At 43.4% G+C, this 27,123-nt stretch overlaps 1 protein-coding gene across 1 annotated transcript in view; it reads right to left on the bottom strand.

The window, feature by feature from the left end:
• CTTNBP2 (cortactin binding protein 2) overlaps positions 1-27,123 on the bottom strand; it is a 164,379-nt gene that overhangs the window by 23,890 nt on the left and 113,366 nt on the right. Inside the window, exons 10-13 of the mRNA XM_040259872.1 lie at positions 25,246-25,353; positions 23,973-24,052; positions 7,251-7,337; positions 7,071-7,170 (exon numbers count right to left, since the gene is read on the bottom strand). Of these exons, the coding sequence (XP_040115806.1) occupies positions 7,071-7,170; positions 7,251-7,337; positions 23,973-24,052; positions 25,246-25,353 (375 nt within the window). The remainder of the gene's footprint in view (positions 1-7,070; positions 7,171-7,250; positions 7,338-23,972; positions 24,053-25,245; positions 25,354-27,123) is intronic.

Genomic DNA, 27,123 nt, shown 5'->3' with positions numbered 1-27,123 from the left:
AACTCATCACACCTTTGGGTTTGAAGGATTATTCAGCCTTTGATCAGGGTTTATGGAGACACAAGATGGCTACTCATGACATGTTATATCTGGAGACTTCTTCTGGCCTATTGTGGGAAAGCTGACCATTTAAATTCCCTTTGTCCTCTACTAATTCAAAACCCCATTTCTGAAACTAATCTCTTTTTGTCCTTCTTCTAACTTTGTAGGTGTATCATCTCTGCTCCTCCTCAGAGATCAGTAATCTTAATCAGATATCTCCTTGGCTAGGCTCAGGGCTATAGTTCAGTTTTGCACACCCTTGTATGCAGAGTTCTGGATAGCTAAGTTCTACAGAAAGACTCATTGGTTTAAAAATAACATATCACAGTTATAGTTAAACCCAAATTACTTCATGTCTAAGGTGAGGCCAAGTCCACACTCTCCTCTTTGGGGATGGACATGGCCCATCTTTTACACCGTCCATTTAAAACAAGGCTCTGTGGGGATGATGCTCTGAGTCCAGATGAGAAGCAAGGGAAAGGTCTGCAAAGAGCCTCTAGCAATGCAGGGTCCAAGAAGGAAATCTCATTTATGTAGACTTCAATTATGATATTATTACAGTAATTCCCTCTTTATTTCTTTGGAAGTAGAAAGTTTTCTCAGGAATTCTAAGCATTGTTTTAAAATACCAATTGAGTGTTTAATTTTTTTTTTCTTACTACTCCTGTCACATGTAATATAAAAAAGTATCTGTCTTGTTAACCTAACTCAATACCTTATACTGAGGAGAAATTTAACCCAATTCTAATACACGTTCACACCCTCCTTACCAAATAACTGAGTCATGTGACATGACAGTTGCTCACAAAAGCCAATACGAGAAGGAAGATGTTATTTTAAAATGAACAAAATATCCATTGCAGGTATAAGTGCTATGTCATTCTTCCTGAACTGATCTGTTCTACATTCCTTTCTTCACTGGCACCATTTCAGAATCCACATAAGTTTTAGATTCTTAAAACTACTAATTTTTAAAAATCTGCTACTCTTCCTTGTATTTTGTTGCTCATACACTTCTTTTATTCATCCTCTGTCTCTTTTCACTGGCTTTCTTCTACAGAGTCATAGAGAGGAACATACATGGAAATGTATGTGCTGTGCCCATTGGAAGAGGAAAGCTCAACACTCTTACCCCCAGCTAAATCTATGGAGTTTAAACCTTTTTTTTTTTTTTGGAGAAAATAAGATTAAAAACTAGGAATAAGTTTAGAACACCTTATGAATCAGTACCCTCCTCATATGGCAGTCATGTTATTCAATCAATTTACTTTCTTGGTTAAAAGAGAGAAAGACTAGGGGATAGATATTTTCTGTCCTATTAGTATTCTAAAAGCTTAAGTAGAATAGCCTTGAAGCTCCTTTTCTCTAACCCAGATCTCTGCCTTCTCTACTCTGTCCTTTTCCACCACCTTTTCTTTCACCACAAAAGAAAATTCCCTGCTGGGGTATTTCTGCACTACACTCAGTGACACCACACTATCCATAGATCCTTCCCTCTGGCTCACTTGTGATTCCCTGGTGCTGCCTCAGGAGCTCCTGGTGTCCCCATCTACTCAAAATGTGCCTTCTCCATGATCTCCTCACTGGCCACCTGTCAAGAGCAGTGGGTGGGTCCTACCGCCGTAAAAATGACGGTGATGATGGATGGAGTTTCTGAAGCTGAGGATGGACAGCAGCGAGGCAAAGACCTGAAGCCAGACTACAACGTTCCTGACTTGACATGCAGAGACTGCCAGTGTCTATTCTGGTGACGCTAGAGTATAATAGTAGGAAACTGTCATGAGCAGCTTTATGTTTTAGGGTGAGCCCTCTGGAAGCCTGCAGAGGGCTTCTGAAAGGAGTGAGAGCAGAAGAACAAGAAGGGTTAGTGCCACAGTCCCTTGAACAAGAGATGACAGGTGGCAGGGGGACTGGAGAGCAGGAGGTGGAGATGAGATATGGGAAGTAGATTCAAAAGGAATGAGGACTGACTAGATGTGGGGACAAAGGCGAATGAGGAGCCTACAATATGCTCTGCTTGCTAACCTGGGTAACTGCATTCAAGGTCTTAGCAGGTAGAAGCCTTGTGTTTGTGTCTTATTTGTGCTATTAAAAAAAAAAAAAAAGAAAGAGGATATTTGATACTTGTAAACTATTGAGCCAAATACAGAATAAAAATCCTTTAATACTTGGAGATGCTATACTATTTCCTATAAGAAAGTAGATTTTTTGGACTCAGTCTCTCATTTGAACACCTTTTTGAAATCCAGTTCATTCTGTTTCTACGCCCTGTCATCAAGGACTGCCTCAACAACTCCTACACTCTCTTTTTTCTTTCTATCTCCACTATAAGCAAGTTCTTCTACTTGCTGACAACTACGTATGATTAACATTCCATTTTTCTTTGCCTATTTCTCATACCAGGAGATTCAGCCAGTCACTCAACAAGTAATTACTGGCAATCAGTGTACAAAGTAAAATAGAAGAAAAAGCTACATTACTAGCCTTCAAGGAGCTCATACCGTGTGTGTGGGACGAACGTAAAAGCCCAAATAAGCCTCACTGCCTTGACTACAGTTGGGTGGGACAGAAGTAAACAAAGCTTCCTGCTCTTCATCAGAGGTAGCTGTCATATCTGGAGAGATCAGACAAGCCTTTATTTGGGGTGTCCTCAGAGTATTTAAAACAGGGACTGCCATGTCTTATTTTAACTAGTCATGTACAACACAGTACTTTACCGGGAACCTGCCATGCGGTAGTCATGGTATGTGTGTGTGTAGGGGGCAGGGGAAACGAAAGTTTGTGTGTTTATTCTAGATGAAATTTCAGAGTAATTCTAGATGAAAGCTGCAGAATAAACAAAGATGTGGAGAGTAGAAAAGCAAAGGACATGTGAGGAAGAAATACTATATTCTGCTGGAGCTTAGATATCTATTTTTCAAAAGAGTCAGATATTCCACAGAAGATGTACAAATGGCCAACAGGTACATGAAAACAGGCTCAGCATCACACTAACCATCTGGGAAACGCACCAATCCACATCAATCAAAAGCACAATGAGATATCACTTAACAACTGTTAGAAAGGCTATCACTAAACAGAGTTAACAAATGGTAATGATGTATAGAAAAGGGAACCCTTGGGCACTGTTGGTGGGAATATAAATTGGTGCAGCCACTATGGAAAACAGTATGGAGGGTCCTCAAAAAACTAAAAAAACAGCAGTAGCATATGATCTAGCAATATCACTTCTGGGCATATCTCCCAAGGGAATGAAATCAGAATCTTGAAGCGATATCTGCACACCTGTGTCCATCACAGCATTATTCACAAGAGACAAAATATGGAAACAATCTAACCATCCATCAAGAGCTGAATGAATAACAAAAATGTGGCGTACATAAACACTAGGATAGGATTCGGCCGTGAGAAAGAAAGAGATCCTGCTGTCTACGAAACATGGATGGACCTTGAGGGCATTATGTTAGGGGAGGTAAATCAGACAGAGTAAAACAAATACTGCATGGTAGCACTTGTATGTGGAATCTAAAAATGCCAAACTGATGAAACCGAGTAGAATGGAGGTTGTCAAAGTCTGGAGGGTGAGGGAAGTGAGATACCGGTCAAAGGATACAAACTTTCAGTTGTAAGATGAATAAGTTTGGGGGGGTTAATACTGTATTTATTATATACTTGAAAATTGATGAGAGAGTAAACAGTAAATGTTCTCACTGCAAGAAAGAAATGGTAATTAAGGTGATGGAAATTCTAGCTAATGATATAGTGGTAATCATTTTGTAATATTTGGGTATCATATCAACACACTGTATACCTTGCAGTTACTGTTATATCTCAAAAAACTAAAAAAGGTCAAACACACACATTAAGTGGAACAGTGTCCTAAAGACCAAGCGGCACTGACTTCGTTCGGTGGGTGATGGAAAAACGGACAAGAATCACAGAGAGCGTCTAATCAGGGGTCTGGTGAGATCTGTGACGGCTGTTCAGGGAGGAGAAAAGGAAGGCAGAGCAGCCCCTTACAGGCAAGCAGACAAGACCGAGTAAAAGGAGGCATGAAGTAGGATGGCACTAACGGGGATGGATGAAAAAGGCACACTGGGGCCCACTAGGCAGGACATGGCCGTGGACTGGCTGTGCGCCAGGAGTGAGTGCTCCGAGAATCAGAGGACCTGGGGGGTTCTAGATGGTCTTAACATAGCTTTAAAAATTAAGATAGTTGAAAACACTGAAGAACAAACTCCCAAATTTTCACAGAAAACCTTGGGTTTCTTGCTTCTTCCTGCAAGTCACAAAACCCATGAAACTGCGTCTCCACTCAGCCGCTTAGAGCTGAGAGCTACTGTTCTCATGGAGATAGAGACAGGCTTCCCTCCCTCCTGCCTCCACCAGCCTGCTCCACCCCCTTATGTAGCTTAACGGCACTTGTGGCATTTAGGTTTTCAGGTCTGCCAATGCAACCTGAGTTATAAGTCTGGGGGCCAAGAGACTCACCAAATTTGGAAATCAGGAAGAAGAGTTATTTTTAGGAAGGTGCGCCTGAAAGATTTAGAAACGCTGAGGTGGTCACCTTAGCATCCTTCTTAACCTAACTCACTGTTTTCAGCGTTGTTTTTTTTTTTTAGCTAAGCTTAGAGCAGAGTTCAGTCTAACTGCTGTTTACCCTGATAGAACAAGACATACAATGTTTTAACTTCTTACTCTGATATGAAGAAAGACTGAATATTGAAAAATGTAGGGGGTTTTTGCTATAAAACTAAGGGAGGGAAATGGGGGGCACAGATGAGGTTTTGAGGAGCAGCAGCAGCAGGCAGTGATTCAGGTCAGGTTCAGGATCCTGACTGCTCGGTTTAAGTCTGCACTGCTGTGTCCTCGCTGTGGCATCCATGAGCCAGCACTTAACCTCTTGTCTCAAGTGTTTATAAACCAGGGATGTTAGAATAGGGCTTAAGTGTGTTAGTCACTCAGTTGTGTTTGACTCTGTGTGACCCCATGGACTGTAGCCTGCCAGGCTCCTCTATCCATGGAATGCTCCAGGCAAGAATGCTGGAGTGGGTTGCCATTCCCCTCTCCAGGGGATCTTCCTGACCCAGGGATTGAATCTGGGTCTCCTGCATTGCAGGCAGATTCTTTACTGTCTGAGCTACCATGGAAGCCCCAAATAGGGCTTACCGCAGACAAAGCTTAATAATCGTTAGCTTTTATTAGTATTGTCAGAGAAAACAGTTTTCTGTCACTTACTCTCACTACCTCTGGCAAAGAGTCGCCTGAGTACTACGGCAACATTCAGATTCTGGTGTTTTCCTATCCTCAAAATGTGCTTCTATGTCTGTGGACTCCTCCGTCTGTCTCTAAATTGCCTCTTAATCGTATTTCTTGGCTTAGGAACTCCTGGTAATTTCCATCTTCCTCAGCCTGGTCACCAGCTATAAGATATCTCCCTTGATCACAGGTCCAAAGATGAGAATCACCCTAAAGAAGTGACCTGAATTTGCACTTTATTGCATCCTAACTCAGCTCACAACCACCTCTCCCCCAGGTTCTCTGAGGTTGTGAGCCCATAGAAACCAGAGGCTGCTCCATTCCAGTTTTGTTTCACTAGTCATTTATACTCTACAGGGTTATACTTAACTCTGCCTGTGCTGAAGATGGGGGTGTTAAGCTCTGGAGCCTAAGAAGGGGAATTCATGAAAATGCTGTATTAATTAATATGTTTAAATCATGGTTCTGCCACTGTGTGGTTGTGGCAAGTTATTGAAGCTCTTTATGCCTGTTTCCTCCCCTTTGAAATGGAGATAATAATACCAACTCAAGGGGCTTCCCTGGTGGTCCAGTGCTTGAGAGTCCAGCTGCCCATGCAGGAGACATGGGTTTGACCTCTGGCCAGGAAAGATCCCACATGCCATGAGGCAACTAAGCCTGCACACCACCACTACTGAAGCCTGGGCACCCTCGAGACTGTGAGCTACAAGAGAAGCCCCCACAACGAGAAGCCCTCACACTGCAACGATGTCCAGCCTGCACGCAGCAATGAAGACCCAGCACAGCCAAAAATAAGTAAATACTCTATAATGGCCTACATGGGAAAAAGAACTAAAAAAAGAAGAGGATGGATCCATGTATACATATAACAGATTCACTTTGCTATACACCTGAAACTAACACAACATTGTAAATCAACTATAACTCCAGTAAAAAAAATTTTTTTAAATGCTGGTGCCCATTCCACACTTCAGACAAATTAAACTAGACTCTCTCAGAGTGGGGAAAAAAACCCAACTTGCATAGGGTTGTTGTGGAGACTGAGTGTGCTCAGTCACTTAGTCACGTCTGCCTCTTTGCAACCCTTTGGACTGTAGCCCGCCAGGCTCTTCTGTCCATGGAATTTTCCAGGCAAGAATACTGGAGCAGGTTGTCATTTCCTACTCCAGGGGACCTTCCAGACCCAGGAATCGAACCCATGTCACATTACACGAGGATTCTTTACCTGCTGAGCCACTGGGGAAGTCCAAATGAGTTAATTAATGCATGGTTTGTGTTTGGCAAAGTGCTGGTCAATGGCATACTGAATGAATGGAGAATGAAGTGGAGAGAGCAGTGCACCCCAGGTGCAACAATAAGGGGTGCTTTGTTGTACAGAATTAATGAATAATAAAATTTACTAAAAAATCAATCACTTACTACCACTGTGCAATTAATTCAAAACTGCACCAATGATACCATAGTTTCACTAAGGTGCACTGCCCCACCCACCAACCCCCTCCTTTGGTATCCTCTAGTGTCAATTATATATTACATTTCAAACAGATTATTTATAAACAGGATGCAGGATGTAGAAAAGATGCAATGACACGTACATAAATGTCTTTTACAAGTGTCACCAGGGTCCCCAGTTTTCATCCCATAGCTGCGGCATAATTGAACAGACTACTTAAATTTATCCCCGAGCACAACATTTTTTCCTTGCAGTGGATTAACTGACAAAACATGCCTTTTGGTTATCACAATTCAGTTTGCTGAGATGGTCTTACCGCTACTGATGAACAGATCTACTAGCTGTTCCTTGGAGAAATCAGCATCCACTTCGGCTCTCACTATTTCACAGGGGAATCCTGCAGCCATTTGTCTGTGCTGTGATAAGAACAGTGTGGTTAGTTCTGAACTCTTTCACATTTTCAAAGAAAAGGAGAGGGTATGTGGTTAACCCATACCTTCAGGCAGAGTGCAAGTTGATGGGCAATGTAGTCTTGCAAGCTCCCTTCTGGGCCATGGAAAATGACATTATGATATTGCTCGACCTATTAATAAACCAAGAGAAGATCTTGGTAAAAATATCAGAGAGAAGATAAATATTAAATTATTGGTTTACTTACACACTGTAGAATGTCCTTTCTGGTTTTCTGCCTTTCAAAAGATTAAAAGTATTTTTCCAGGGATTGGCTTCATTCACTGGACATACAGTCTTTCATTTTAATGTGAACACTGACAAACATATATTTTATATTTTACACAGTTGCTGCTACTGCTAAGTCACTTCAGTCATGTCTGACTCTGTGCAAACCCACAGACAGCAGCCCACCAGGCTCCCCTGTCCGTGGGATTCTCCAGGCAAGAACACTGGAGTGGGTTGCCATTTCCTTCTCCAATGCATGAAAGTGAAAAGTGAAAGTGAAGTCACTCAGTCATGTCCAACTCTTCACGACCCCATGGACTGCAGCCCACCAGGCTCCTCTGTCCATGGGATTTTTCAGGCAAGAGTACTGGAGTGGGGTGCCATTGCCTTCTCCGAATTTTATAGTATTTACATGTTTATAGCAAGAGGGCTTCTTTTGAAAAAGTATACTCCTTTCTTTCCTCCATTTTCTACACTGAGGTTCAGTATACTACCTGGGAACACAGTTCCTAGTGTATTTTATCCCTTATAGATATTCTGTAAATTTTTTTTATTATTATCCTTTACAGATGCTCTTTAGTTCAAATTTTCCCAATGCTTATCTTACTTTTCAGAGGTTAAAATAGCAGTGAATGTTTTTCAGGAAATTTTGGACAACACAAAGAAAACTAAAGAAGCAGAATAGAAATCACCAAAGCAACCACTATAATATGGTTCATGCTTCCAGTTTTCTTCTCCGCACAGTTGATAACATGTATTTGGTTTTTAAGCATACAGGAGTGCCATCTTTTTACACCTATTGTATATCAGAGAATACCTTTGACTTTTTACATAAAGGACATCTTCATGAGGATAAAATACTTGGATCAACTCTCTATATGATCCCACTCTTCGAAGCACTGAATTCCAGAAATCTAGGTAGAGTCTGGGTGATCACTTTTCCTTCCTTCCTGGAAGCCTATATGATTTTAAAAACTCTTTATCCTCATGTATAAAAATATCTCATCTAAGAACAGGTGGAGATGTAATGGGTGCTAAGATGGAAAGTCAATGAATGATGTTTTATGCAGGACAAGGGCAATGATGTTTGGAGTGAAATTGGGGTGGAGATCAGCCTCCCACACACCCATAATCCACTGCTGTGCTCCCATGCTGGGGAGGTTTCTTCCTAGAAAGGTTTGGCAGAAAAGGACCCACACAGGTGAAGCACCAACCTAACCAGTACCCTTGACGAAGTCAGATTTAGGACTGAGCCACCCAGCCTTAGAAAAGTGTTAAGACACGACAGAGTCTTGTCTTTTTAATCTGCAATGGGACAATGTAAGGACATGGATGTGTATCTTTGTGCTGTTGTTGCTCTGCTGTGCTCTGATCAGTTTGTCCCTTTTATATAACAGGGAAGGTCACATCCTAGAGGGTGACCAGAGTGGCCTTTTGTGAAGACAGTGACTATGCCCCTGGCTCCTTACAGGAAAAGGAACTCCTTCCTTACCTGGGGCCTTTAAGACCTGAGCTTTGGCTTCCCAGGAGACCCTGGCATGTTTAGACGAACTCCTAGGAAGGGAAGGGAAACCAGGCTTGACCACTAGGTGTCAGACAATGGGCTAAGGAAGGAAGTGATCCTAAGAGGCCCCTTGATGTTGCACTGGGGACTGAGTTTTAGGCTCTGGAAGACAATCTACCTGGTAGCCACCAGTGATTTCATCTTATCTTAAATATTATTCCACCACTGCTAAGCCTTCAATAAAAAAGGGAAGAGTTGGATTCACAGTGGGGGTAGGGCAGCAACAGAGACTAGCATGTCTGGAAGAAAAACGACGGTGGCTGCAGCTGCCTGACAAACATCAGGATCCTAAAATGAGAGGCTGAGCTCAGCAGCGACTGGCCTGGGCTGTTTTCCGTGGAACTGGGAATCTGAAAACCAAGCAGTGGTAAAGGTGCCAGCCGGGACCGACTGGGACAGGGCCTCCCTCAGAGACACAGGAGAGATAATATCCTAGACAGTTCAGTTGAGGTTCTGCTTCTAGGTAGTGAGGCTATGGCACCGCAAGACTTCAGGGGTAAGCTTTTATTAAAGAAGAATTATTAGAGCATAGTCTGTTCTCATTTGTACCTCTGTGATAGGGAAGCTTGGGGATACATCGATTGTTCTTGTCATTAAAAAATGTTGCCATTGCCCAGATTTATCTAGTTACAGTCTCTTTCTCCCAATTTTAAATGAAATAGGGTAAATCCTTTGGACATGTGCAAACTTTTTTCAGCTTGGAAATTTTTTCTTCCATTATGCTTTTGTTAATTTCTCCTCTTCTAGTTCTAAGGCACACCTGTAAGGCTTAAGTTCCCTTGCTGTGCTCTGTGGGGACACCTGTCCCTTCATCATTACCCTAACTCTGTCCTTCTCTTCTACCCTCACAACCCTGAATGGAACTTTCACTTACCACCTCTGTTCTGCTCTTTATGATCTCAAGTACAATTTCAATGAGGCCATTGCATTTTGGGTTGTTCTTTGATGAGCTCCTTGCCTCATCCATCTGCTTTCCAGCCCTTTTCCTTTTCATCTTATCCTGCCCTCTACCATGGCTTTCTTGCCCTGCTTTCACAATCTATCTCCTTGCATCCTCTAGAGAATGAACATAATCTCCCAAAGTTCTTTGTTCCTTTTTTTTTTTAAGTTATTTTTAAGCTGTGTTCTTCTGAGTTTTCAGGAAGGTTTTGTTCTTTTCCACAGTATTCTTCCACAGTATAATGTTAACTTATCATGGGTATTTATCTACTGTGAAGCGACAGGAAGAATTCTGCAGTAAAGCAGGATGTGTGGACCATTACTGATTTCACTCACTGTCCACTGATTTTCCAGCTGAATTAGGTCACTAGATGGATGGCAGGCTGGTGTCTATAATTTCTAGTTAAACTCCAGGATCCAGCTCTGGCTGCAGTGGACTAAGGTCCTGCTGTTTCCCTTGGGGGACAAGTGCATGAGCTGAACTGCTCGGGAAGCAGGATGCTCCTGTCCCCAGCCCACTGAGAGGGCAGATACAATATACTTCCCAATGCAGCACAGTCTCGTCAAAGCCCGTGATCTCTGCTCAGGGATTTCTAGGATTCAACCTCTGCAGAGCTGCAGAAGGACCTGTGCTGACAGGCGGTGGAGCAAGGTATCATGGTGCTGCCCAAAGCAGAAGCAGTAAAGGATGTATGCTCAATTTCCTAACTGCTAGTAAATCTTGCTTTTTTTTTAATCATTAGTAAAGATGGATAAGAGAAAGATAACAATATTTTCCTATCTCATCTCAGGTAGGCCTCAAATAAATAAACCTGACAATCTCTTGTTCCTCAAGTTAGTGAAAAATTTTTCTAGATTCTTGCCCAAGGAAGACCTCAGTTCTATTTTTCTCTGTTACTATGAAGCTTTATCCCTTTTTAAAACTACTTTAGTGGGAAATTGTGTGTTAGGTGCTGCTTGCCAGGTGCAGTTTTAAAGCAGAAATCCTGAGCTCTCCAAATTAATCCCAAATTGCCATGAATTGCTGGGTAGAAATTCTCTCACCAAGAATGGATAGTTTCACACTAGTGAAACAGGTACAGATTTTCAAGGTTTATTGAATAGTCTGTGCTGTGCACTGCACTTAGTCACTCAGTTGTATCTGACTCTTTGTGACCCCGTGGATTGTAGTCTGCCAGGCTCCTCTGTCCACAGTCATTCTCCTGGCAAGGATACCGGAGTGGGTTGTCATGGCCTCCTCCAGGGCATTTTCCCAACCCAGGATCGAACCCAGGTCTCCCGCATTGCAGGCAGATTCTTTACCAGCTGAGCCACCAGGGAAGCCCAAGAATACTGGAGTGGGTAGCCTATCTCTTCTCCAGTGGATGTTCTTGACCCAGGAATCAAACCAAGGCTCCTGCATTGCAGGCGAATTCTTTACCAGCTAAACTACCAGGGAAGTCCACTGAGATTTTCAACTAGCACTAAGATTTTCAACTAACACTGCTATTTAATCTTGTCTCACTTTTGAAAACAAGTTTAGCCATCCTGTCAAACTGCCTATATTTTCTTAAGATTGACTTTGAAGTCATGTAACAGCAAGATACCCAACTTCACAGATAAGCTGTCTTCAATTCCAGCACCTCATTTGGTCTCAGATTGTTGGTTCTCAGGAAAGACAGAAAAATTTTACTGAAAGGCCATTCACTAGGAGTAAGCATGTCTGTTCACATAGTCTTACATCCTTTCTAGAATATAAATAAGTAAATTCAATAAGTAAATCAAGGTAAAAGACTTCTAGATCATTGAGACATTCTAATGCAAGCATCCTATTAGTAGGTTTCTACTTATTTCAGGTATTATCAATTTTTTTGTGAATGATATTTTGTTCTAGCTTATCAAATGATACAGTTGTGTTGGTTACCATATAAGAGCTGAACAAAAAAATAGATTATGGAAGCCTCTTGCTATATTTAAACTGGTGAAAACATGCAAAGCTATGCCAGGAAAACATATTTATCTGTTTTAGAGTTACCATATTATTTCTCCAAATAGCAAGGCTGCTTCCAGCAGAGGGCAGCTCTAAAGATAGATGGATAGGTAGACAGGTAGGTAAATAGATTGGGGGAGGTGGGGGTAGTAAATATTTTAACTGTGTTGAAAGGAGATCTGCTTTTTGAAACCCAACTTCTAAAAGGTGAATTGTAGTCCCCAGATTTATCTTCTAAGTGCATGCTTACAGTGTGACATTTCTGCTTATTAGTAAAGGGACACAGGGCTTGTTATCACAATGGGTACCAATCCCTTTTATTTTTGTGTCTTCAGAGCCTATTCAGGAAGCTCTCATCACATGTCAATTAGTGCTTTGTGTGGCAAATGAATTCTGGATAAATGGAGACAATGACCTCCACAAAGGCCCATCTATCCTGTGTCTTTTTCTCCCTCCACAGTGTTTTTCTGCAGAATGGAGTTTACCAGAGGAGCTGCAGTCCTGTTATAGCCAATGTGGCACCTGCAATGTGTTTTCAGACTTGTGGCATTATTTTAAAGCAATCAACTTCAACGTTTGGTCAGAGTTTCACTTGTCTGAGGAAAAGCTTCTACTACCCGAGACAGTTTTTAGGCCAACCTGTGCTGAGATGCCGAACTCAAAAAAGAACGAAAAATAAAAGGTCTTTACGGAGTTAATGAAACTGGGATGGCTATAGGTTAAAGGGTCATGCTTTATAGCTAAGACTTTCATTACAACCCCTCCGAAAACTTAATTTTAAACAACTAATTTATATATGACTTCAGAGCCACACAGAATACAGTTACTGTCAACTTACTCATGTAAAATTCCCCCAGACAATACTGGAACATTCAGCATCAGGCATAACCAAAGCTGGGGGTCTTTCACGCTAGTGTTTTTAGGCATTTGCTGAGGTCTCTCTTTATAGAATAGGTATAAATAATAATGGAATTCAAGAGAAATTACAGTTCACATACAGAGAGACACCCACACTATATGCTTTCAAAAATGAGCTTCAGTTCAGTTCAGTTACTCGGTTGTGTCCAATTATTTGTGACCCCATGGACTGCAGCGCGCCAGGCTTCCCTGTTCATCACCAATCCCAGAGCCTACTCAAACGCATGTCCATCACGTTGGTGATGCCATCCAACCATCTCATCCTTTGTCGTCCCCTTTACTTCTCACCTTCAATCTTTCCTAGCATCAGGGTCTTTTCCAATGAGTCAGTTCCTCGCATCAGGTGGCCAAAGTATTGGAGCTTCAGCTTCAGCATCAGTCCTTACAATGAATATTCAGGACTGATTTCCTTTAGGATGGACTGGTTGGATCTCCTTGCTGTCTAAGGGACTGTCAAGACTCTTCTCCAGCACCACAGTACAAAAGCATCAATTCCTCTGCACTCAGCTTTCTTTATAGCCCAACTCTCATATGCATACATGCTAGCTGGCTGCATACCAGGCCCTCCCCGCCGGGAGGTAGAGAGGCAGGCTTGTGACAGCCAGAGCCGGAAGGTAACGGGCTACTACAATCTCAGCCCCAGAGACGACATCTTCCACCAAACTGTCTGCAGGTTCCCAGCTGCTAACGTGTCTTCCTGAGATCCTGGATGCTTGACATACACCAGGAGGGTCGCAACCTGAGATCAGCTCTCCAGAGGAGACATACAGCACACCTGAGACGGTGTTCTCACGGTGCACCTGGGAAACCAAGCGGCCGGGACTGGGGAGGTGATTTGCCAAGCACCTGGTTGCCTGAGCTGCTCAGGGCTGGGAAGGGCACAAAACACACACCCAACCCACAGAGACCAAGCCAGAACTGTGTCCGAGTGTCTTCTGTGGAGGTACAGGTCAGCAGTGGCCTGCCGCAGGGGCTCTGGGTGCAGCATACCTGGGTTATAGCATAAGCCCTCCTGGAGAAGGTCACCATTAACCCCACCACAGAGCCACCAGAACTCACACAGGACTGGGGAAACACTCTTGGAGGGCACAAACAGAACCTTGTGCACACCAGGACACAGGAGAAAGGAGCAGTGGCCCCACAAGATACGGACCCAGACTTGCCTGTGAGTGTCCAGGCATCTCCAGCGGAGGCGGGGGTTGGCGGTGGCCTGCTGCAGGGTTGGGACACTGAGTGCAGCAGTGCATGCCAGGGACCTTTTGAAGGAGGTCGCCATTGTCTTCATTACCTCCACCATAGAGTGGCCTTAGGTCAAGCAACAGGGAGGGCACACAGCCCCGCCCATCAACAGAATATCTGATTAAACATTTACTGAACAGGACTCAGTTTGCCCCTCAGTCAGTCTCTCCTAGCAGGAACCGTCCATAAGCCTCTTATCCCTATCTACCAGAGTGTAGACAGAATGAAAACCACAATCACAGAAAACTAACCAAACTGATCACAGGGACCACAGCCTTGTCTAACTCAATGAAACTATGAGCCATGCCATGTAGGGCCACCCAAGACGGACGGGTCATGGTGGAGAGTTCTGACAAAGCGTGGTCCACTGGAGAAGGACATGGGAAACCACTTCAGTATTCATGCCTTGAGAACCCCATGAACAGTATGAACAAATGAGCTTATGGAAACCATAAAAGCCAAGATCAGACCTGGTTACTAACTTTGAAAAAAGACAGGCCATTACACACTAGCACAAAAGTAGTACCTTGGGTATATAACTATTTAAAAAGACTATAAGATATAACTCTTAGATATAATTTCCCCCTTGTCACCTGGCCTCTGCTGCTGCTGCTGCTAAGTCGCTTCAGTCGTGTACCACTCTGTGTGACCCCATAGACGGCAGCCCACCAGGCTCCCCCCTCCCTGGGATTCTCCAAGCAAGAACACTGGAGTGGGTTGCCATTGCCTTCTCCAATGCATGAAAGTGAAAAGTGAAAGGGAAGTTGCTCAGTCATGTCTGACTTAGCAACCCCATGGACTGCGGCCTACCAGGCTCCTCTGTCCATGGGATTTTCCAGGCAAGAGTACTGGAGTGGGGTGCCATTGCCTTCTCCAACCTGGCCTCTAGCACTCTTGAACTCTTCCTGCCCCAGATTTTCCACTAGGACCTTACCCAGTATTGTCCCCCATGCCCTGAAAAAGATCAGTCTGAACCTGGTCATCTACTAAAGGGGCTGATAAGCTTTTATGGGCAATGTTAAGATACATAACCATCATTTACAGCATCATCTCTATGGGAATATAGCAAATTTATTTTGGGAATAGATGAAGAGTAAGTAGAACCTCCTAGTGATGATTCTTGATGATGAGCATGGCCCATACTGAAGTGGACAGTCAATGTAATTCTCAAGAATCGTGTTCATGAGGATTCAGAGTTCTACATTTAAAAACAGGTATCAGATAAAGGTGATCTACTCAAGTATTTTTCTAATAGTTATTCACAGTCACTGAATTGTTAAATTATGGAGTTATTAATAAGCTAATAAAAGTTGCAAACTGACTTAGAGAAAAGTTTGAGATAATAAAAAATTCAACTATTATAATAAGTTATTAGTGATTCAAACTCAATTAAGTTAAAGGCCTCCTTATTAACTCAAGGATGGAGACTTAAAATGTACTTGTATTATTTAACTATTCAGTGAAAGAACAGTATTTAAAATTAACATCATTTAAATAAAAAAAAGTCTGATTTAAAGGTTTCACTCCATTTGGTTTTCTGCATCCGGGCTTTAATACATGAATTCTATTTACCCCATTTACACATATTATGCTTCCCATGTGGATCAGCTGTAAAGAATCCACCTGCTAATGTAGGACATGTGGGTTTGATCCCTGGGTAAGGAACATCCCCTAGAGGAGGAAATGGTAATCCACTCCACTATTCTTGCCTAGAAAAAAACCCCATGGACAGAAAAGCCTGGCGGGCTTCAGTCCACGGGTCTCAAAGAGCAGAACACAACTGAGTGACTGAGCATGCAGTTGCTTCAATCAGGTCTGACTCTTTGAGACTCTGTGGCCTGTAGCCCTTCAGGCCCCTCTGTCCATGGGATTCTCTAGGCAAGATTACGGGAGTGGATTGCCATTCCCTCTCCAGGGGATCTTTCTGATCCAGGGATGGAAGACGTGTTTCTTGCCTCTACTTGAAATGGCAACCGTGTTCTTTACCACCAGCGCCACCTGGGAAGCCCTAACCACATACACATGCAGTAAAAACTGTCTACGACAACTATGTCTAAACCAATAGATTAATAACTAGTATAAACTCGGATAACACGCCTAAGAACGGAAGACAGCCCAGGTTCAATTCCTTAGGTGCTACCACTTTCTCCCTGAGGATCTTGAGCAAATAGTCTTGGTCTGTTCACCTTTAATGGAGAAGGAAACGGCACCCCACTCCAGTACTCTTGCCTGGAGAATCCCATGGAGGGAGGAGCCCGGTGGGCTACAGTCCATGGGGTCGCAAAGAGTCGGACACGACTGGTGTAAGTAGCTATCTCATAGAATGATTAAAGGAAACAATCTATATACTTATAACAAAGCTTGGCATATATAGGCATACTGGTCTGGTTCCAGACCACTAGAAATAAACTATCTCAATAAAGCAAGTCACATGTCTTTTTCAGTTGCCAGTGAATATAAAATTTATATTTACACCAAACTGTAGTCTATTAAATGTTTAAAAAGCAATGTGCATACCCTAATCCACTGTGCCACCTGGGAAGCCCAATTAAAAAATACTTTATTGCTAAAAAGTGCTAACCATCATCTGGGCCTTCAGCCAGTAGTAGTGGTAGTAATATCAAAGATCATTGATCACAGATCACCATGACAAACATAATAATGAAAAAATTTGAAATATTGGGAGAATCACAATAAGAAACAGGAAATGAGCAAATGCTGGTGGAAAACGGCACCAACAGACTTGCTCTATACAGGACTGCCAACAAACCTTCAATTCATTGTAAACAAAAAAAATTAAAATAAAGCAGTATCTACAAAGTGTAATAAAACAAGGTATGCCTAAAAGAAACACTCAAAACTCAGGCATTACTAGGTTTCCATGTCGTGTATACATTGTCAACACTTCAGTTATTGTGGTGTATGTCACTCTAGCTCAAATCCTACCAGTGGCTTTCTATCATAGGTCAGTTCAGTTCAGTCACTCAGTCGTGTCCGACTCTTTGCAACCCCATGAATCGCAGAACGCCAGGCCTCCCTGTTCATCACCATCTCCCGGAGTTCACTCAGACTCACGTCCATTGAGTCCATGATGCCATCCAGCCATCTCATTCTCGGTGGTCCCCTTCTCCTCCTGCCCCCAATCTCTCCCAGCATCAGAGTATTTTCCAATGAGCCGACTCTTCACATGAGGTGGCCAAAGTACTGGAGCTTCAGCTTTAGCATCATTCCTTCCAAAGAAATCCCAGGGTTGATCTCCTTCAGAATGGACTGGTTGGATCTCCTTGCAGTCCAAGGGACTCTCAAGAGTCTTCTCCAACACCACAGTTCAAAAGCATCAATTCTTCGGCACTCAGCCTTCTTCACAGTCCAACTCTCACATCCATACATGACCACTGGAAAAAACATAGCCTTGACTAGACTGACCTTAGTCGGCAAAGTAATGGCTCTGCTTTTGAATATGCTATCTAGGTTGGTCATAACTTTTCTTCAAAGGAGTAAGCATCTCTTAATTTCATGGCTGCAGTCACCATCTGCAGTGATTTTGGAGCCCCCCAAAATGAAGTCTCTCACTGTTTCCACTGTTTCCCCATCTATTTCCCATGAAGTGATGGAACCAGATGCCATGATCTTCGTTTTCTGAATGTTGAGCTTTAAGCCACCATTTTCACTCTCCTCTTTCACTTCCACCAAGAGGCTTTTTAGCTCCTCTTCACTTTCTGCCATAAGGGTGGTGTCATCTGCATATCTGAGGTGATTGATATTTCTCCCGGCAATCTTGATTCCAGCTTGTGTTTCTTCCAGTCCAGCATTTCTCATGATGTACTCTGCATAGAAGTTAAATAAGCAGGGTGGCAATATACAGCCTTGACAGACTCCTTTTCCTATTTGGAACCAGTCTGTTGTTCCATGTCCAGTTCTAACTGTTGCTTCCTGACCTGCATACAGATTTCTCAAGAGGCAGGTTAGGGGGTCTGGTATTCTCATCTCTTTCAGAATTTTCCACAGTTTATTGTGGTCCACACAGTCAAAGGCTTTGGCATAGTCAATAAGGCAGAAATAGATGTTTTTCTGGAACTCTCTTGCTTTTTCCATGATCCAACGGATGTTGGCAATTTGATCTCTGGTTCCTCTGCCCTTTCTAAAACCAGCTTGAACATCAGGGAGTTCACGGTTCACGTATTGCTGAAGCCTGGCTTAGAGAATTTTGAGCATTACTTTACTAGCATGTGAGATGAGTGCAATTGTGCAGTAGTTTGAGCATTCTTTGGCATTGTCTTTCTTTGGAATTGGAATGAAAACTGACCTTTTCCAGTCCTGTGGCCACTGCTGAGTTTTCCAAATTTGCTGGCATATTGGGTGCAGCACTTTCATAGTATCATCTTTCAGGATTTGAAACAGCTCAACTGGAATGCCATCACCTCCACTAGCTTTGTTCATAGTGATGCTTTCTAAGGCCCACTTGACTTCACTTTCCAAGATGTCTGGCTCTAGATGAGTGATCACATCATCATGATTATCTGGGTCGTGAAGATCTTTTTTGTACAGTTCTTCTGTGTATTCTTGCCACCTCTTCTTAATATCTTCTGCCTCTGTTAGGTCCATACAATTTCTGTCGTTTATCGAGCCCATCTTTGCATGAAATCTTCCCTTGGTATCTCTAATTTTCTTGAAGAGATCTCTGATCTTTCCCATTCTGTTGTTTTCCTCTATTTCTTTGCATTGGTCACTGAGGAAGGCTTTCTTATCTCTCCTTGCTATTCTCTGGAACTCTGCATTCAGATGCTTATATCTTTCCTTTTCTCCTTTGCTTTTTGCCTCTCTTCTTTTCACAGCTATTTGTAAGGCCTCCCCAGACAGCCATTTTGCTTTTTTGCATTTCTTTTCCATGGGGATGGTCTTGATCCCTGTCTCCTGTACAATGTCACGAACCTCATTCCATAGTTCATCAGGCACTCTATCTATCAGATAGGCCCTTAAATCTATTTCTCACTTCCACTGTATAATCATAAGGGATTTGATTTAGGTCATACCTGAATGGTCTAGCAGTTTTCCCTGCTTTCTTCAATTTGAGTCTGAATTTGGTAATAAGGAGTTCATGATCTGAGCCACAGTCAGCTCCTGGTCTTGTTTTTGTTGACTGTATAGAGCTTCTCCATCTTTGGCTGCATAGAATATAATCAATCTGATTTCGGTGTTGGCTATCTGGTGATGTCCATGTGTAGAGTCTTCTCTTGTGTTGTTGGAAGAGGGTGTTTGCTATGACCAGTGCATTTTCTTGGCAAAACTCTATTAGTCTTTGCCCTGCTTCATTCCACATTCCAAGGCCAAATTTGCCTGTTACTCCAGGTGTTTCTTGCCTTCCTACTTTTGCATTCCCCTATAATGAAAAGGACATCTTTTTTGGGTGTTACTTCTAAAAGGTCTTGTAGGTCTTCATAAAACCGTTCAACTTCAGTTTCTTCAGCGTTACTGGTTGGGGCATAGACTTGGATAACTGTGACATTGAATGGTTTGCCTTGGAGACGAAGAGAGATCATTCTGTCATTTTTGAGACTGCATCCAAGTACTGCATTTCGGTCTCTTTTGTTGACCATGATGGCTACTCCATTTCTTCTGAGGGATTCCTGCCTGCAGTAGTAAATATAATGGTCATCTGAGTTAAAGTCACCCATTCCAGTCCATTTTAGTTAGCTGATTCCTAGAATGTCGACGTTCACCCTTGCCATCTCTTGTTTGACCACTTCCAATTTGCCTTGATTCATGGACCTGACATTCCAGGTTCCTATGCAATACTGCTCTTACAGCATCGGATCTTGCTTCTATCACCAGTCACATCCACAGCTGGGTATTGTTTTTGCTTTGGCTCCATCCCTTCATTCTTTCTGGAGTTATTTCTCCACTGATATCCAGAGCATATTGGGCACCTACTGACCTGGGGAGTTTCTCTTTCAGTATCCTATCATTTTGCCTTTTCATACTGTTCATGGGGTTCTCAAGGCAAGAATACTGAAGTGGCTTGCCATTCCCTTCTCCAGTGGACCACATTCTGTCAGACCTGTCCACCATGACCCGCCCGTCTTGGGTTGCCCTGCAGCATGGCTTGGTTTCATTGAGTTAGATAAGGCAGTGCTCCTAGTGATTAGATTGACTAGTTTTCTGTGAATATGGTTTCAGTGTGTCTGCTCTCTGATGCCCTCTTGCAACACCTACCATCTTACTTGGGTTTCTCTTACCTTGGGCGTGGGGTATCTCTTCACGGCTGCTCCAGCAAGGCACAGCCACTGCTCCTTACCTTGCACGAGGGTTATCTCCTTACCGCAGCTGTTCCTGACCTTCAACGTGGGATGGCTCCTCTAGGCCCTCCTGTGCCTGCGCAGCCAGTCCTATCATAACTGGAATAAAATTCAAAGTCCCTGCCTTGGTCCTGCATGATCTGGCTTCTGCTCATCTCTCAAACCTCACTGCCAGCTGAGACACGTCTGTACCAGCTGTTCTTTCTGCTTTAGATACCCTCCTCAAGGCTTCTAGCTTCATTTCATCTAGTTTTCTGTCTATGCATCATAATGGAAAGATTTCTTCTAATAACTCCATTCGAAAGCTCTTTCTGCCACCCCTTTCATTACCTCTTTCCTTCCTTATCTGCTCTATTTCTCTTTACACTTATATTTAGTACTGGATATCACATTACAGATGTATTTATCCATCTGCTTTTTATCTGCCCCACCTGACAGTGGGGCAGATACTGTTCACATACTTACACAGCTTACAGTGTAAGCTCCATGAGGTCATGGAATGCAGCTTATACAGAGCTATATCCTAAGTCTCTAAAACACTGCCTGCATTTAGGAGCTTCTCAACAAATAACTGTCAAACAATCAAATTAAATAACTAAACAGGATATAAGAATGCATCACAGATGGTCAATCTCCATAAAGGGTTTATAATCTTTTATAGGAGAATGGAGGACAGAGCAACCCACTCCAGTATTTTTGCCTGGAGAATCACATGGACGGGGAGCCTGGCAGGCTGCAGTCCATAGGGTCACATAGAGTCAGACATCACTGAAGTGACTTAGCATGCATGCATAGAAGGACAAACAGTCACAATGGCTATGTGTTTGTTATGCTTGCCTGTTGTTATTTAGTTGCTAAGTCATGTCTGACTCTTTTGTGACCTCATGGTCTGTAGCCCGCCAGGCTCCTCTGTCCATGGGATTTTCCAGGCAGGAATACTGAAGTCAGTTGCCATTTCCTTCTCCAGGGGATCTTCCTGACCCAGGGGATCTTCCTGACCCAGGGATCGAACCCACATCTCCTGCACTGGCAGGCAGATTCTCCACCAACTGAGCCACCAGGGTCATTTTAAACTTTAAAGTGATTGCTTCGATCCCTTGGTCTGGAAGATCCCCTAGAGGAGGGCCTGGCAAACCACTCCAATATTCTTGCCTGGAAAATTCCATGGACAGAGGAGCCTGGTGGGTTACAGTCCAAAGAGCTGCAGAGAGTCGGACACAACTGAAGTGACTTAGCATGCATGCAGTATGGCTAACAGAAATTCCATTTGACTGAGCTAGTTAGTCAAGACTAATGTACAGTTGTAATCTGGTTGCATCGCCTTTCTAGTCATTTTATCATCTCAACAGGTGATTCAGTTCAGTTGCTCATGTCCGACTCTTTGCGACCCCATGAATCGCAGCACGCCAGGCCTCCCTGTCCATCACCAGCTCCCGGAGTTCACTCAGACTCACGTCCATAGAGTCCATGATGCCATCCAGCCATCTCATCCTCGGTCATCCCCTTCTCCGCCTGCCCCCAATCTCTCCCAGCATCAGAGTCTTTTCCAATGAGTCAACTCTTCGCATGAGCCCACTTATTTCACTGAGAGCCTAGACTCACATTCCTGAAATCCAGTTGGTCACATAAATTTAACCTTCACTGAAGCAAAGGAATAGGACAGCTTTCTTTCCTGTTTCTATGTAACCCTCAGGCTTTCTTTGATCCTTTACAAAGAGAGGAGCAAACAGCAAAAAAAAAAAAAAAAAAAAGAGAGAGAGAGAGAAGGGGGGGGGGGGGGGGGGGCGGAGAAAGTATCAGATTTAGAAGACACCCTGTCTCCTAAATTGTGCAGTCTTTGAATCTTTATATGCTGTTTTTAGAAAGGTCAATCCCAGTGGTAAACCTAGCTAGATCAATAGAAAGATTTTGAAAACTTCTTTCCATCAGGATCAAAGATATCAATTCAGTTAATGGAAACAACTTGTGTAAAGGGTCAGAGTCAAAGCCATTCATTTATTTTTTTTTAAGCTTTCCAAATTAAGGCAAGATGACGGTTCAATGTTTTCAGTTCAGTTCAGTTCAGTTGCTCAGTCGTGTCCGACTCTTTTCGACCCCATGAATCACAGCACGCCAGGCCTCCCTGTCCATCACCAACTCCCGGAGTTCACTCAGACTCATGTCCATCGACTCCATGATGCCATCCAACCACCTCATCCTCTGCTGTCCCCTTCTCCTCCTGCCCCCAATCCCTCCCAGCATGAGTCTTTTCCAATGAGTCAGCTCTTCGCATGAGGTGGCCAAAGTACTGGAATTTCAGCTTTAGCATCAGTCCTTCCAAAGAAATCCCAGGGCTGATCTCCTTCAGAATGGACTGGTCTGCAATGGATCACCTTGCAATCCATGGGACTCTCAAGAGTCTTCTCCAACACCACAGTTCAAAAGCATCAATTCTTCGGCACTCAGCCTTCTTCACAGTCCAACTCTCACATCCATACATGATCACTGGAAAAACCATAGCCTTGACTAGACAGACCTTTGTTGGCAAAGTAATGTCTCTGCTTTTCAACATGCTATCTAATTGGTCATAACTCTTCTTCCAAGGAGTAAGTGTCTTTTAATTTCATGGCTGTTTTACACCTTCAATATTAGTTTGAGATGCATTTCACATGCACAGACATATGTGTGTGTCAGGGACTTGTATAACCTTGGCTTTATTGTTCACTGGCTTGTGGTAAGCGGCTCATGGCCTTGAGCATGTTCTTACCTCTCTCTGCTTCTTCAGGTTCCTCGTCTATAACAGTGCTGGCTATCTCACATTGCCGGGCACATAGTAAGTAATGGACAAATGCAGAGCATTAAATCTATCCATTTTGTATCTAGAATTTGCTACTCTTTCCTGATAATCATATTTTCCTTCTTCCTTTTAATAACAAAATTACTCAGTTTTAGCTGAATGCCTGGTTGCTCAGCAAGTCCACACTTCCAGTTAGGTGTGAACACATGTCTAATTCCTTGGGCAGGAAGGGTGTGTGCAGCTTCTCTGAAAGGCAGGGACTTGCCCTCCTGGCCCTCCTCCCTCAGGCTGGACCCTGGGAGCACTGACTGTCTGACCAAATCCACACACGACCCCTAAGGGCGAGGAGCTTAGAAGAGAGATGGAACTGAGACCCTGAGACCCTGCACCTTCCACCTCCCTGGGCCCCTCACATATGCTGGGACTTCTGTGTTTGAGAAAATAAACTTCTGTCCAAGTTATAACTGCTTCTGTTGAAGTGGCAAACCAATACAATAACTAACGCTAGCATATTTATTCAATTTTAAATTGAGTAGGTTTACAGCCAGGCATCTTGATAGCTAGTCATTCTCTTCCATATTAATGACCAATTACTTGATGCCAAGTCCTTGTTAGGAAAAGACACCCTCCCCCTGCCCAAATTATAACAGTTGGCAGGTCACAAGCAGTCTCTGGGTCCCAGCAATTTCCAGGCAAGATACCAGCAGTTTTCCAGGGAGTGGGACCTGGAAATGTCATGAGGTCAGAGCACAGGGGAAGGAGGGGCTCACACGGCTGAGCAACCAGCTAATCCTCACTGGGGCCAGGAGCGTAAGACTCCACCTGGCAGGTCCACCTACCAGTCTGAGGTAGTTCTGCAGCATCTGAAGAGGGATCATAGACGCGTAGGTCACACTACTGAGGCAGCCCTCCTGAGGCCCTGAGAGAAGGAAACACACAGAAGCGCTCTTCATGTCAACTGTAAGAATGATCAAAACCTAACAGAGCTGAATGTAAGATGCAAGATGGTTACTGACGTCTGTAGGCAGAGCTGACATGTGGCTAAGAGGAACCAGTGTGCCTTTACCGTCGTGAAAATGTTGTGACACCTTGGACTGGCTGAGAAACAGCCCCTGCCATAGCTCCCAAGAGTTCCTCAGCTGGCCTGATCTCCCCCAGGGGGAGCCCACCCATCCCCTGTCAATCACGACCACGGCCTTCAGAACCAGGTTCCAACACTGTAGCTTGTATCTTCTCTGATTGCTGAATTCAATATTCTACTGCTTATAAGCCATGTATAATACCAATCCTCAGAAGTTCTAGCTTTGCCAGCATCAATGTACAGGTGCATTCCCAAATTATGACCCCCGCTTCTACCCCTTTCTGTGTGCTGCCACTCTCTCAAGATGGCATTCGAGCCTGAAGGAATTTTCTGGAATGGTCTCAGGCTTTAAAAAAAAAAAAAAAACTTAGGTTAAATAATAAAATAAAACTTTATTAGTTGAAACTGTATTTTTAAAAGCTCCATTCCCAAACCTGGGAAATACACGATAAAATCAGTAGCCTTTTAGCATTAAGGGCTGGGAAACTGAGAACTCCTGTACTACTTACTAGCTGCACACACTCAGACTAGAACATCAATCTCTCTGAGCTTCAATTTCCTTATACATGAAATGAGGATAAACAGATACACCTATCTTAATTACGCTGCTGTAGGGATTACATGAACTGATACTTGTCATGTATGTAAACAACAGGACCAAGCACACAGCAGATGCTCAGTGAAGATGAGCTTGTACCATAATAATCACATTCGTCATACACTGTACTTGACAGCAATGAGACATTTCTCCTAACACGGTGTCTGTCACTCTCTTATCAGCACATCAGCGTTTTCCTAATGAGAAATGCAGTCAGAGTTGCAGCAATCAGCGATCAGAACAGACATCATCACAGGTGTCAGAAACATGGCTTTTGATTTTTCTTCTCCTTAATCAAATATTTCAAAGAAAATCTAACTACTCAGCGTGGGAGTCACGCACGCACGGCTTGGAGACACAGGACAGAATCATGAGTCATGAAACACTCACAAGGCAAACTCTCTCGTGTTGCCTTAGTTTGGAATATCCTTACCTGACAGAAGCACAGTGACCTGCTCTGCTTTATTCGTTCTCATGAAGTCCCATGGGGACTGGGTGAAGCTCTGACCCGCTGACCATGGCACACTTCCTAGTTCAAAACAAGGTAAAAGGAAACATCAAGAGACGCTTAAAAGGAATTCTTACAAGAGTCAATGTACACTCTCCTGTGTGAGACCCTAAAGGACTCTAGAGCTTGGACTGTCAGAGACACACACTATGGAAAGGGTCACCCAAAGGGTTAACTCCAGCATAATTTTCACTGACAGTCAGTGGGAGGCCTTCAAGCTATAGGGATTGAACAAAATCTGGAGAGTGCAAATATAAACAATATGTCCAGGGTGTAGTTTTTAAGAACAATGGAGATGACACCCTTCCATGGTTCTTCCAGTGCCTGCTTCACAAAGCTGGAGCACTTTGAATGAGGCAAGAGATCCTTTATGATCTGGTCCCTGACACCCTTTCCAACACACTTTTGGATTCACAGGCAACTTCAGGGGCTCAGAATAAATCAAACCTTTCACAGTTTGGGCTCTCTGCTCATTCTCGCTCAGAAAAAAGGGCCCCCGCTTTGAAAGTGTCCATTCTGGGGAGGGAGCAGTCATAAGCACTTACATTCATCCCTTCTTTCCATAGATCAATTCCTAAATGCCTATCCTCAGCACGACCCCAAAAGGCATACATAGCTCCCCTGTAACTCACTGTTTCTCTGTTGCCCTTGCTCCCTTTAATCCAGCTTAGGTTATTGATACCGTAAAGTTTCTCGTATACATACACATTAACAGTGTTATGGAGGCATACCTCCTTTTATTGTGCTTTGTTCTTTTGCATGCCACAGATATTGTTAACTACAAACTGAAGGCTCTTAATCTTGCATGGATCAAGTCTATCAGAGCCATTTTTCCAACAGCCCATTTGCTCACTTTGCACCTGTGTCACATTTTTGGTATTTCAGATGTTTTCACTCTCATTATATATATCATGGTGATCTGTGATCAGTGATCTTTGATGTTACTATCGCAAAAAGATTATAACTTGCTGAAGGTTCAGATGATGGCAAGCACTTTTTAGCAAAAGTTTTTAATTTAGTATGTATATTTTTTTAGACATTGCTCAGTTCAGTTCAGTCGCTCAGTTGTGTCCAACTCTTAGCGACCCCATGAATCGCAGCATGCCAGGCCTACCTGTCCATCACCAGCTCCCGGAGTTCACTCAGACTCACGTCCATCGAGTCAGTGATGCCATCCAGCCATCTCATCCTCTGTCATCCTCTTCTCCTCCTGCCCCCAATCCCTCCCAGGATCAAAGTCTTTTCCAATGAGTCAACTCCTCGCATGAGGTGGCCAAAGTACTGGAGTTTCAGCTTCAGCATCATTCCCTCCAAGGAAATCCCAGAGCTGATCTCCTTCAGAATGGACTGGTTAGATCTCCTTGCAGGCCAAGGGACTCTCAAGAGTCTTCTCTAACACCACAGTTCAAAAGCATTGATGCTTTTTTTCTTCGGTGCTCTGCCTTCTTCACAGCCCAACTCTCACATCCATACATGACCACAGGAAAAACCATAGCCTTGACTAGACAGACCTTTGTTGGCAAAGTAATGTCTCTGCTTTTGAATATGCTATCTAGGTTGGTCATAACTTTTCTTCCAAGGAGTAAGCTTCTTTTAATTTCATGGCTGCAGTCACCATCTGCAGTGATTTTGGAGCCCCCCAAAATAGTCTGACACTGTTTCCACATCTATTTCCCATGAAGTGATGGAACCAGATGCCATGATCTTCGTTTTCTGAATGTTGAGCTTTAAGCCAACGTTTTCACTCTCCTCTTTCACTTTCATCAAGAGGCTTTTTAGTTCCTCTTCACTTTCTGCCATAAG

The sequence above is a fragment of the Oryx dammah genome, unplaced genomic scaffold (assembly GCF_014754425.2).
Source record: "Oryx dammah isolate SB20612 unplaced genomic scaffold, SCBI_Odam_1.1 HiC_scaffold_18, whole genome shotgun sequence".
Taxonomy (NCBI): Eukaryota; Metazoa; Chordata; class Mammalia; order Artiodactyla; family Bovidae; genus Oryx; species Oryx dammah.
Note: the sequence above shows the minus strand (reverse complement) of the source record. Positions and strands in the feature narration are given on the sequence as shown.